The sequence below is a fragment of the Pelobates fuscus genome, chromosome 5 (genome assembly GCF_036172605.1).
Source record: "Pelobates fuscus isolate aPelFus1 chromosome 5, aPelFus1.pri, whole genome shotgun sequence".
In the NCBI taxonomy this organism is placed as follows: Eukaryota; Metazoa; Chordata; class Amphibia; order Anura; family Pelobatidae; genus Pelobates; species Pelobates fuscus.
In genome coordinates this window covers 47,464,990-47,478,588 of record NC_086321.1, presented here as the reverse complement: position 1 = coordinate 47,478,588, position 13,599 = coordinate 47,464,990, and the positions used below count along the sequence as shown (strand labels likewise).

General features: G+C 37.3%; 1 protein-coding gene across 12 annotated transcripts in view; it reads left to right on the top strand.

The window, feature by feature from the left end:
- Window positions 1-13,599, top strand: part of CELF4 (CUGBP Elav-like family member 4) — an 865,251-nt gene that overhangs the window by 763,202 nt on the left and 88,450 nt on the right. For all 12 annotated transcript variants that reach the window (XR_010090871.1, XM_063453839.1, XM_063453833.1 and 9 more), the window contains exon 6: window positions 9,184-9,327. Coding sequence is in view for 11 of the 12 variants with exons in the window: in XM_063453839.1 (XP_063309909.1) it covers window positions 9,184-9,327 (144 nt within the window). In the remaining variant the exon portion in view is untranslated. The remainder of the gene's footprint in view (window positions 1-9,183; window positions 9,328-13,599) is intronic.

Below are 13,599 nucleotides of genomic sequence, written 5' to 3'. Positions count from 1 at the left end.
CTTTCAAGGACTGACTGTTCACTTGCCGCTTGATATATATCCATATATTCCACCCCTTGACAGGTAACAATATACATTGAGTAAATTATAATTTAATGCAGTTCTCTATAATATTAGAAAGTGGTAGTCTCCTATATTTAAATGCAAAAGGAGTACAAGCCATACAAATATTAAGGGAAATATGTGTTTGTGTGCTTGTGTGACTTCATTGAATGGATACACATGGATACACAGAGATGTAGGACAGGTAGACAAGGTAGCACAGGAGAGAAAAATAGATACATCTGGCTCATGGACAATGAAACAGCTTTGATTTGGAAAAATAACTAGATGGGAGATTGTTTGCAGGTTAGTTACTTTGGCTTAAAAATGCAAAACACAACCATGATTCTAAAATCAGTTTTTCTGCTCTCCTAATGGGAAAACTCTTTCATGAATCTGGTAAAACAACCCATTTGATGAAACATGTTAGAGTCTTTGTGAAATAACACATTTAGTACAATATGCAATTGTAATAATATAAATAAATATCATTAATTATACACCCATTACAGAAAGTGAGACAATCTGGGGATTTTTTTAAAAAAGTGTAAATCACAAAATCCATGCATATTGATAATTACAGGATAATCACTGTGTTCCATTTTTTTTTATAACCGTGTATTTATTTATAAAATAAAAAAAATAAACATGTATAAATGAAACAGTGTAATTAACAAACATGTATTAAAAGATCCCTAGTGAATTCAGTTCATTTAAACCAAACATTTAATTTCAATGGGTCAAACCAGCCTGACCCACCACATTGATCAAAATTATTTGCTTGAGTTTGCAACCAACGTACGTATCATGTTTTAGTATGCAGAGTATATTAACTATTGCTTTGATAATGGAACTGTTGGAGGTAACATGCTGTTCTACCTTTGAATACAGAGTTATGAAAACTATAGTTGCCTCTTGTAGCGGAGCGCTAGTCTAGCAGGGACTTTTCTCCGCTGGTTTTCTCCAAGATGACTCAGGAATAAAGATGTTTCACAGTAACAGCTAAATACAGCAAGGCAAGATAAGATTCTCCCAACACCTCCCCAGTAACTGGACGACACTCAGTTTAGGGGAAATAACTAAAGGTTTAATGGTGGCACACTGCCTTTTATGTGATTTTCCCCACAAGGTTACCGCCCAGGTGGACTTTGTGGGGCACCAAGATACAAAGTTCACAGACCAATAAAACAGGGTTATACATAGAGACACTCCCATACAGTATGTACAATCCCTCCCCTCTGCCTGGTAGATAATTGAGGTAGAAAATGCTATAACTCAATTATCTCCAGGTAGGAAAACCACATATTTCACAAGATTCCAGAAGTACCCCAAAAACATGACATATCCCTATAAATGCTCTGATCTGTGTGAACAACATATTCAAAAATCACCCAGATCAGAGCAGGGGTTCATGAATTCGTTGGAAGTCCCTTTTGACCGACCGCACGCATGTTTTCATGTTCAAAGTAGTTCCATAGAATTAGGCTGTGCGGCTGGTCTATCTTTTCAGTCACATAATGGGTAAATTGCATGAACGGATCCATTCGTGCATAACTTCATTAGATGTATCTGGTTCGTTAGATGGTTTATACCGTCTGGTTCGTTAGATGGTTTATACCGAATAGCGCTTAGTTCGTGCACTATTAGGTGAACCTCGGTGGAGGTGGAAGTCTCATAGGTGTTCGCGCTGTCGAGTGTCTGATTTTAGTTCCATGCACTCGATGACCAAACACCTCTGCCTTTGTTCGTGTCCCAAGAAGGCCCTCCGCCACGTGTTTGTCTATACCGATGGTGACCACCCAGCCAACCGCTTAGAACGTTCGTGTGATTGTGGTTTATGGAGGTGTGAACTGAGTTAATGAGCGGCACACTCCATAGCTGGGTGGTCTACCGTTCGGTAGTTTGTTCGGTTGTTGAACAAAACCGTGGGAACCACTTAAGGTAATGGATTTTGACGAACTGCCAGGTGAAACAGGGAAAACTTTATGTTTCAATGCCAGGGGAGTAAGCCTTGTACAGTTATTGTCACTTTCTCACATAGGGGGTCAAGGAGAGGGAAAAACATAGGGGATACGGACAGCTAAGAGCTGGAATAAAATATGATAGCAGGTTCCATTCTGATACACTTCTATAAAAAACTCCCTCTACAAAGAACATACATTTTTCCTAAAAATTCATGTCCTATGGGTTTCCTTTTTAAAGCCCATCTTTCATGGACACTCCAAACAACTCCTAGGCAAATATAGGTTTATTATGGTATGATACATGTCATTTGAGCAGTGGTCCCTGAATGGTTCTGGATTTAAGATTGTTTCCAAAGAGGCTAAAATATGAATGATATTGATTAACTATCTAAAGCTGAGTTTGTTTAATGATCAGTTAGAGAACCATTGGACTAAAGTGCGTCAGTTTATTTATACATGAAATGTTAGAGATGATTTATTCTCTTATCTTGCTATTGTTCTAAGATTCTCAGGCAAAATAGTAAAGAATGGCTAAAATCATTATTTTACAATTTGCAATTGGTGCAAAACTAAAATAGATAAATACCCTTCTAATATCTGTCTGTAAATAATACACTGGTATTTAGGGAATTGCTGATACCATCAGAGTCTAAACATTAGGACTGTTAATAGACATAAGATCCATGTTCCGTGAATACAATTTTCGAACTAAACAATATGTCTGTATTTAAAAAACAAATGCATCGCCTGTAAATATGTTATGTTTTGGTATGTGTCCAAATCCCTATCTAACTTCTCAATTTGGTAAAAATTCAACAACACTGTCCTCGACTTTCTGTATAAAGTTGTAAGTAATGTGTTAAAGACCACCTATATCCATGGTTTAAAAACTTTTCACATGACAATGAAATCACTGCTGAGTAGTTTGTTCCAAACCATATAAACAATGCGAGTACTCACTGTTCTGGTGTTCCAGAAGGTTAGGTCAGACCCAGATAATGAAAACATAAATATAAACAGGATTGTGAACAGTCAGAAATATAAAACCCATCTAGTTTATTCATCCATTGGGGCTTTTAAAATCCCAGTATATAACAGAAAAGTGCAACAATGCTCCAGTCAAAGTGCCATCTAGTAGTTTGATCCTCAAGCTTGACAGCCACCATCTAAGCCCCAACTTTATTAAGGCAATTTGACCTGTGCCATCTGTATCATTTAAATGGGATCGTGGGTTCACAATTTCCTACCACACACACCAAAAAGGTTTATAATATTAATAACCATAGGTCTGGTGAGTACATGTACATCCTACTAGTTGTCCTCACAAAACAAAACGTCTTTCTGAAATAGCACCCCCTTCTAGACTGTGCATTCATTTTCGTACGAATACAATTTCTGCAGAAAATTCAGTTTTTTTCGTATTTGTTTACTAAAACGTAAACAAAAGCACCACATACAAAATATAAACTAAACAAAAGGACAAATGACAAATGCACTACCTTTTCATTTTATTTTGTTCTTTAATAGACTCCGTGCTGCAGTGGAATTAACCCCCACAGCACAGAGGAAAAAACACTGCGCATGCGCAGAAAAACAAGGAGTGAGCCGTGAATATTAATTCTTAACCCCCATTAAAACATATGGGGATCACTATGACCCCCATATTAATAAAAGGGAGGTTAAATCATCCTGCATGCCCCTTGGCATGCAGCGTGTAGGGACATGTCGCCTAAACAGCGAGCAGTCAGTGGCTGCTCTCTGTCATTTAAAACTAAATATAAATCAGTATGGGGGTCACTATGACCCCATGTTGGTAAAAGGGAGGTTAATTCCTCCCACATGCCCCTACTCGCAGCATGTCGCCTAAACAAATTTAAAAGTGGTGGGGAACACAAAAAAACTAAAATGGGGGGGGGACATAGTGCCCCCCTGTGCCCCCACCAGTGACCGTGGGGGCTATTAACATAAACGGGGTGACCTAGTGTCCCCCACAGGCCCCCATCCATGACCGTCAGGTGGGGACTTTAATTAAATAAATAATGGGGGGGACCTAATGTTCCCTCCAGCTCCCCACCCATGATAATTAAAGGAGGGACCTAATTTTTTAATTAATTTCATTCGAAAACAAATGGTTTATGTCCAAAATTCAGGATTGACGAATTACATTTTTATTTGGTACGAAATCATTCGTACGAAACAAAAATTTCACTGGTGCACGTGTCTAATGTCTACCCCTTTTTATTACTAGTAGGGATGTGTAGATATTTGGCAGATACAAAGTGTCTTTTTATAATCCAGTAAGGACACAGATGCAATTATAATAAAACAATAAAATCTGTAGAACACGTGATTAAATCCATTAAAATATAATATAAAAATATGATTGTTTTACATTTACATATATATCATATTTTTGTATTTTTTTGTTTATTTATTTGAGATGTAAAATCCATAGCTTTATTCTGCTGTTGGTAGAAGACAGGAAAATGCTGTGTAACCGAATATCAATATGTAAGCATGAAACTGCAAAAGGAATCTGTCATATATTTGAAACAATTTTATTGTCTGCCTATTGACAATTGAGGAAATTGTTTTTTCAGTCAAACAGGGAAATTTCCAAAATCTGGATGAAAAGGAAATTCAAAGCTAATGTTTACCTCTTTTTATTTATTTTTTTAAACGTGTTAGATGAAACTGCATTAAAAAATATAAAGCTAACACATAAAGAAAAATCTAGGTAGTTAGCATACCTCTGAATAGCCCTTTTGTGAAACAAGTCCACCTTATGTGAAGATGTCTGCAGAGATCAGGAAGTGGTTGAGATGTCAGGAGGTCCTATTCCGTCCACTGTTTTCCATGGTGGTGTTATACATACCGTATATACTCGACCCGAATATAAGCCGAGACCCCTAATTTTACCCCAAAAAACTGGGAAAACTTATTGACTCGAGTATAAGACTAGGGTGGGAAATGCAGCAGCTACTGGTAAATTTCTAAATAAAATTAGATCCTAAAAAAATAATATTAATTGAATATTTATTTACAGTGTGTGTATATAATGAATGCAGTGTGTGTATATGAGTGCAGTGTGTGTATATGAGTGCAGTGTGTGTATGAATGCAGCGTGTGTATATGAGTGCAGTGTGTGTATGAGTGCAGTGTGTGTATGAGTGCAGTGTGTGTGTGTCTGAATGCAGTGTGTGTATGAATGTAGTGTGTGTATGGATGCAGTGTGTGTATGGATGCAGTGTGTGTATGGATGCAGTGTGTGTATGGATGCAGTGTGTGTATGAATGCAGTGTGTGTATGAGTGCAGTGTGTGTGTATGAATGCAGTGTGTGTATGAGTGCAGTGTGTGTGTATGAGTGCAGTGTGTGTGTAAGAGTGCAGTGTGTGCTTATAAATGCAGTGTGTGTGTGTGTGTGTGTGTGTGTGTGTGAATGCAGTGTGTATGAGTGCAGTGTGTGTGTATGTGAATTAAGTGTGTGTGTGTTTGTGTGTTGCAGAGCCTTGGTGGGGGGTGGGCATTTTTATTATTTTTTTTATTATTATTTATATTTTTATAATTTTTTTCGTCCCCCCTCCCTGCTTGATACATAGCAGGGATGGGGGCTCTCACTCCCTGGTGGTCCAGTGGATGGGTACTGTGTAGGAGGGGGGCTGGCAGAGCTCTTACTTACCTCTCCTGCAGCTCCTGTCAGCTCTCTTCTCCTCCGCGCCGGTCCGTGCAGCTCCCTCTGCAAGTCACAGTGTAAGTAAGACTTACACTGGGAGCTGACAGAGGTGCTGACCGGACCGGCGCGGAGGAGGAGGGAGCTGACAGGAGCTGCAGGAGAGGTAAGTAACAGCTCTCTGCCCCTCCTACACAGCCCCCAGTCTGTATTATGGCAATGTAAATTGCCATAATACAGACATTGACTCGAGTATAAGTCGAGTTGGGGTTTTTCAGCACAAAAAATGTGCCGAAAAACCCGACTTATACTCGAGTATATACGGTATATCTCCTGTTGTATCGAAAGTTGTTTAATGAGTGCTAGACCCAGCTGCCATTCATTCTTCCTAAAAAAAATGTAAGCTACCTATGCACGATAGTAGAAACAACTGTACAACTTGCATTAGCATGTGACTTAATTTCTATTTTTCATGATTGAACCTACATCTGAAGTAGTTCAACAGCTGCATGGCTCCCACATTGGATGCAAATCTGTATAATTCCCTTTTATTTATTTTAGAAGGTTTGGGATTAATAGAGATGAGTGAAACAATGTATGTTCCTTTGGGAATCTTAATACGTTATCTGTTTCTGCAAGAAGAAATGCCCAAGTAAAGGCCAAGAAAGGGTTTTTTTTTTTACAGTAAGAGCAATAAAGATATGGAACTCTTCTGCCTGAAGAGGTGGTTTTATCAGAGTCCATACAGATGTTTAAACTGCAATTGGATAAATACTTGCAAAAACATAACATACAAGGATATAATTTCTAATTAATAGCTGCTTGATCCAAGGAGACATCTGACTGCTATTTTGGGGTCAAGAAGGGATTTTTTTCCTAGTTGTTACAAAATTGGAAGCGCTTCAGACTAGGTTTGTTGCCTTCTTTTGGATCAACAGCAAAAACATATGTGAGTAAGGCTGAACTTGATGGACGCAAGTCTCCTTTCAGCTATGTAACTATGTAACTAAAAAAGTTTGTAAACAACACCTATTAGTTTCACAGCATGTGATTTAATCACAGTCATATAACAAAAAAATCATTAAAAAAGTATTTTAATAGCAGCTGTCGGAAATAGATCTCTGAATTTAGTTTAGAACATAGACTAATCCAAGGTTCTGGTTCCACATTCTCAAGAGGTATGTACTCAGAAGTGGAATAGTCCCATTTCCATAGCTATATATACTAGTTACTGAATGCACATTAATTATCAATGGTGGTTATAATTGGTTAGTTGTGTCATGTAGCACTGGTTAGCTGTGTCATGATTGGCTAACCAATCAGAGGTAATAGCTTACAAACTATACCTTCATCTTAGACAACCTCTTCTTCCTTACCCTGATTAGAATGAGGCGTTTTGTTTTATTTGCTGGGATAGTAACCCAAAATGTGGGACTGTCCTGGCAGACTTGGAACTGTTGGCACGTATGCATTATATTCCATTCCATTTTATATATAGAATGGAACATAAGCCCTTATGTCTTTTCCAGAAAGAGCTGGTTAGAAGATGTGTCCCTTTCTGTGCAGGATACAGTAAACTGCACAATTATTGTATTTTAATTTGCTTTAGACCTTTTTTTATTTTTATCTGTTGCCAAGGTGCTAAGTGAAACACCAACAAAATGTTAGTATTTTGCACTGGACCCAAAATTTCCTTTTGTGTATTTTTAACATATAACCACTTTCAAATGAGCAGTGTTTATTTTATTTTAGATGACACATTCAACACAAATATATATCCTTTATTTTTATCGGAATCTTTTCAGTGACTGAGGGAAGCAGAATGCGTCTCCTGTGGCAGTAAAAGGGTTATTGAATGTGCATTTCAATGAACACCCCTGAGGAATCCCTAATCTTAGACACACATACACCTTCGTTACCATCCTGCTCGCATTTCTCACACACAGGTCTAAAGAGACTGCAATCATTAGACTCAGCTTAGTAAACAGCACAGAGGATCAGGGTTAATTAAATAAGTGTTGCAGTCTAATTAAGACTGGGCTGGCTGCAACTTAGCAGGAAATGTATGCATTAAAATATTCCATTGTCGATGAGCTGCAATTAAGAATGAAATCAATATCAACATTACGCTGTAACGAAAAAAATGCGAAGAATGTTATCCTTGTTCTTCCAGACTACATCCATGCTTCATTCGCTCACAACTGATATTTCTCAACCTTAAGACTTGGTTCATAATGTATAAAATAGAGTACCAGAACTCTATCGGAATTAGCAACATATGCATAAAGAACAAAGGGCATATCTCAAGTCTGCATTAGAACCAAAGAATATATTTGATCTATTTTTTACTAATGAATATTATGATGACACAACCTCAAACACCTTAAAAAAGGATTGCAAGATATCTTATTGAGTGTAATGACAGTTTACAACAGGAAATGTCTCCTATGTGGATATGAAAAGGGTATCTTCTCCTACTAAGTTAAACAAATTGTTTTAAAATGTATATAGCCATTGATTTTATTATTGTTACCAGGGCCAGCAAGCTGTTGGGGAGGAGGGGTCATCAAGCGGTACTCACACTTAGGGCCCAGTCAAGCTCTGTGGCACTTCAACAGCATGGCTTGGCCCTTTTCATACAGACAGAGTTTAGGTGACTTCCTAAGCTTGATGGAGGCACAAAGGGGTGGGAGGGAGAGGAAGGAGAGAGCCTGCATTATCTCCAAACTCCCATCAGTTTCAGCTAGCAGCCAGACCCACTGGAAGCCAGGAAATTGTATCATTCAAACACCAACACCACACCGCTGCATTCTAAGAGCCAACACTACAAACAAATATGCCCTGCATTATATGGCAGCACTACAAATAAATACAAACTGCATTCAAATGCCAACACTACACACAAGTACACACGGCATGCAAGTACCAACACTACACACAAATACATATATATAATCACATACTCCCTACAAAAACATTCCAACATACAAACACACAGACACTGATTGCAAATACAGCCCTGCAAGGACGGGGCAAGTGGTAGATACCTGGCTGGCAAATCATTATGAGAGCTGAGGATCTGCCTTTTGTCCAACCACGTGCTACAGAAGGCCCTAGAAATTCCTTGCACCAGGGCCCTCTCCATATTAGCTCTGCACACTGTAAAGAGGGGTTTTCCACCTCAAAATTACCTGGAGAAGGTCAAGCAAGTTTTGAAAAAGGATACATGACTCCAAAACATCCCATGGTATGCTTTAATAGACATTTACAATGTTCCCAATGTTTTCAGCATCTTTGCTAAAATTACATTTGGTCAAATGTGACTTTGTTTTACTTGTCAGAGCCATTTCAGTAAAAGAGCTATGTTATGATATATGTTGGTCTGATAGAGCACGATGGCTCTAATGCTCTGTTATTGTACCTGTTTTATCCTGGTAAATTAAGCTGCATTTTTTGTAAATAGCCGATTTTTTCTAATCAGTTGTTGTTTGGTTTTGACTTTGCAGGGGGCATCATCGAGCTTGGTTGTGAAGTTTGCAGACACAGACAAAGAACGGACAATGAGGCGCATGCAGCAAATGGCCGGTCAGATGGGCATGTTTAACCCCATGGCTGTCCAGTTTGGAGCTTATGGTGCCTATGCTCAAGCAGTAAGTTATTAATTTACTACCTGCTGTTCATGAATCTTGCATTATACTTACAGGGAGATTGTAAACGCATAAATCATTATCAGGACGGATAGCCTATGTAAAAAGGAAAGCATGACAGTTGACTTGTGCATTTAGTTTCAAACATTCGATTTGTCCAAATTCTTGTGAGATAGTCGGTTCTTCCGTATTCCTTAACTCTGAAATGCTATATAGACATATAATGACAGCGGACAAGCAGTTTCATTTGTTTCATGATTCGGAGTTCCATTCGTGGAGTTAAAAAAAGAGATGATTGGGAAAAAAAGATGAACAGGGGACAGTCACTAAATGTTGATTTTATTCACAGATCATGTGAGATGTGACCCATAGAGAGAAATTGAGGGGCAGTAAAGGAAAATCTATATTTTTATATTTATGTATTGAATATTTAATAAAAATATATTATATTATTTTTTCCTCCTTTTTTTCCCTCTATTACGTCTTCTCATTTGATCTGTGAACAAAATGGAGGTAAAATGTGCTGCATTGTACTTAAAAATATATAAATTATATTTCCAGGAAAGTGCACTCAAGAGGAATTTGTGAAGAAAATATTGCTCTTGTGTATAAGTAATATACATACAAATAGTTGACTTTTACTTTATCCCATGTGTTACTTTTACAAATAAAGAGCATTATTTTTATCACAAAGTGCCCTTGAGTGCACTTTCCTGGATATATATACTAAGGTACAGAGTCACATCGAGGTAAGAACAAGACGGTAGAGTGATGGGGACCATATTGTGTATATATATATATTTACATAATATTTTAATTTATTAGCACACTGATTGGCCCGTTTCACTCCCTTTTGGTGGATTTGGTATATTCACGAAATGATTGCATCCTAACTCCAACATCTGATGGGTGACAAGAGAACCAACTGAACTATTTATTTTTTTACGGCTGAACATAATTTTAATTGAAACCTATCAAGAATCCATAATTCTCAAGAGGAACATACTCTTTTTTTTATAGGAAAATATTAAACTGTGTTTATTATAATATTCCAAATATATCTGTATCCCAAGTCTGTATTTCCTGTCCAAGAGATTAAGCAATGGACAGTAATGTTTTTTTAGCTTATTCTCAGAAAACCTGAGTGAATGCATGTTGTGATAGTTCTAAAGTAAAAACTTAAATTATCACTTGGTGTGGTCAAAAAAATTGAACTCTAGTCCAACCTGGGTAATCAAAGAGATACACTTAACTGAAGGATCCATTTACCAAAGTTGTATTGTAAGTACAATAGAAAGCTCTGATTAGCTCAGGTATTAGCTGAGCTTTGTAACTTTTTACGTTTAGGCCATTCATGTCTATATAGACCCTACTCAGGAAAACAAACACACCATTAGCAGTGAATTCTGGGAGCACTTTTGTTCTGAGTGTGAGTGGTTTAGTTGATAGCAGCACACTGATTCAAAACCCAAAGTTTAATCTCATAGTTTAGAATGTAAAGCCTATAATGGCAAGGGTTATTTGCTATTCACGAAACCTATTGCCAATTAAATCAGTTCGACAAAAAGCTGTGACTACAGCAAAATTTGAGAACTTTTTTCAAAAGCAATTATTTTTGCCTCAGTTTTTCATTTGGTTTGAATTTACGAAAATTCATAGCTTAGAAAATAGCTCCTTGTTTGCAGGATTTGGAATGTCTATTTTTGACTAATTATGGGATATCTTGGTCATGGCAGTACATTCAAAAATTGTATTCTTCAATTTTTTCTTACTTGTCTGCCATGTGTACAGTGCATTCAGAAAGTATTCAGACTATTTTGCTACAATTGTGTAAACTGTTTTGTTTTTTTCACATCAATCTACACTCAATACCCTATAAGGACTAAGAAAGAAAACATATTTTGACACTATTGCAAATATATTGAACTTAAAAACCTGAAATATACTTTGACATAAGTATTCAAACCCTTAACTCAGTGTGGGTTTGATGCAAGCATTGTACACCTAGATTTGGGTAGTGTCCACCATTCATATCTACAGATTCTCTCAAGCTCTGTCAGTTTGGATGGGGACCTTTGGTGGATCGCCATTTTCTCGTCTCTCCAGAGATGTTCAATTGGGTTGAAGTCAGGTCACTGGCTGGGCTACTCAAGAATATTCACAGAGTTATCCTTAAGCCACTTTTACGTTGGCTTGACAGAATACCTAGATTATCCATATTAATGTTAGAAGCTCCACAAATGTACTCATTTATGTTCCCAAGTGTATACAAATCATTGCTCGTTTGCAGAGGTATTTGTTTACAAATCCCAGGACAATGGACAACATCAATGAGTACATGATATGCTCAAGAACAAGTCGAAGCGACTTCACATTGAACGCATATAGTTCCTTTCAAGATCATTGTAAGAGAAAGCATCAAGCTGTATTAGCAGACTCTGTGTCTGACTCCTCTAGCGAGCAAATAAAATGTGATAACCTAAAATGTAGTCATCCCCCTGAGAGGGGGCCTTGCTAAATCTTAACTAGTTTTGTCAGAACTTCCTGATAATCTTGGCAATGCAATCTGTGACTCCAATCTCCTCCGTTTTATCTCTTCATCATTATCATGTGATATATATCCAGGCAGAGGGTTGTCAGAAGCATGCAACCAGCGGAACATGATTAATAGGCAAGAGAAGCACTTATTCAACGACATACATGTTAAAACTGTAGGCATTACTTTTTTAAAGGAGTGTAATTTAAAAAAAACAATTGTACTTTTGAACACAAAACAACATTTTAAAAATGGTGTTTTATAAATAGTTTAAATTATATTTAGTAGATTACTATCTTAATCAGTTTTTAGATTTCTACATTTTCACAACTTAATATGTTTGAAAACATGTACCAACCAGGATCTCATCCGTAGCTCTTTGTCATATTAGCCCTCACGCACACAAGTGGGTAATGTGGATATCAGTTTGTCCAGTAGCCATCCTTTAACTAAGACACATAGAATCATTTATTTTACTAGCCACCCCATGTCTGTCAGTGAGTGACCAGCTTTTGAAGGAGACATCCTGTGCCTAGCAGTCGTAATTGTAATTTCCAGTCCATCCCGTACCTTTCAGCAGGAACTTCGTAAATGCATTATTAAATTACATCATTTATTTTCTCATGCCTTTGAATAACAACCATCAGTGCACTTCTCAAATTAATGGGACATTGTAGGAATCCCCATGCATGTGATGATATATGTAGGTTAGGTTGTAGTTAATTGTGCTGGGTGAATTATTGTAAATCTGACACCAGAATTTATCTCCAGAAACCATACCTAAGCTCTGCTGGTAAGGAAACGTAAGTAAGTGAGCTGAGCTACTTCCTGGTATAACTTCAACTGTGAATATATATATATATTTATATATATTTATATATATATATATATATATATATATATATATATATATATATATTTTGTTGTTGCTATTTTTGAATTAATGTTTTTGCGTACTTTAATGCATTAGATCATATAATGCCATGCATTAAACAAAGAAAATAATGGGTCCTCTGAAGCCTTTAATGTTCCTCTAATTCAATTTTTTTTCTAGGGAAATATAACCGTAAAATATTTTGCTATTAAATTATTTTATTTTTAATAGTAATAATCATAATAATTCCAGATAGAATATCACCTCCAGGGTTCCGTCCCTATCCTGTCTTCGGAAAGTTCCAAGTGACAGACAGTAGATACCTGTACTGTTCTAATACATCATGAACTCAGTGGAGGAGGAGAGTGTTGCTGGATGCTTTATTAAAATCACAGTGAGAAGTCGAGGGAGACTTGGCACTGGGACAAGCCTTGGCAATCAGATTTTTTTTAAATAAACATGAGAAGCTGGTGCAGCTGCCCATCACGCTTGGTGCCTAAAGTACAAAGCTGGACCACATGTCCTAGAGTGCAGCTACTATCAGTTCCAGGCAAAAGATGAGCACCAGTAAGCCGCGGGCTGGTTGTGTGTTTTGCATTGGCACAAGGCAACAGCTAGGATAAGGTTATTGATCCTTCACACCTTCCCAGATGCAGACTGGCATGTGTAATATCATCTAAAAGCCAAACCGTGCTGCCGATCCAGTTTTATCAATACAGAAATAAGCAGAATACATAAATCTTGACTCTAGTATTTGCAGACATTGTAAGGCCCAAATTGCTTATTAAAAAAGTTATTTTCATTGGTTTATCTAACAGGACAATCTAGCCAGGAGACAAGAAAACAGCTTTTCAGCAGATGGTGC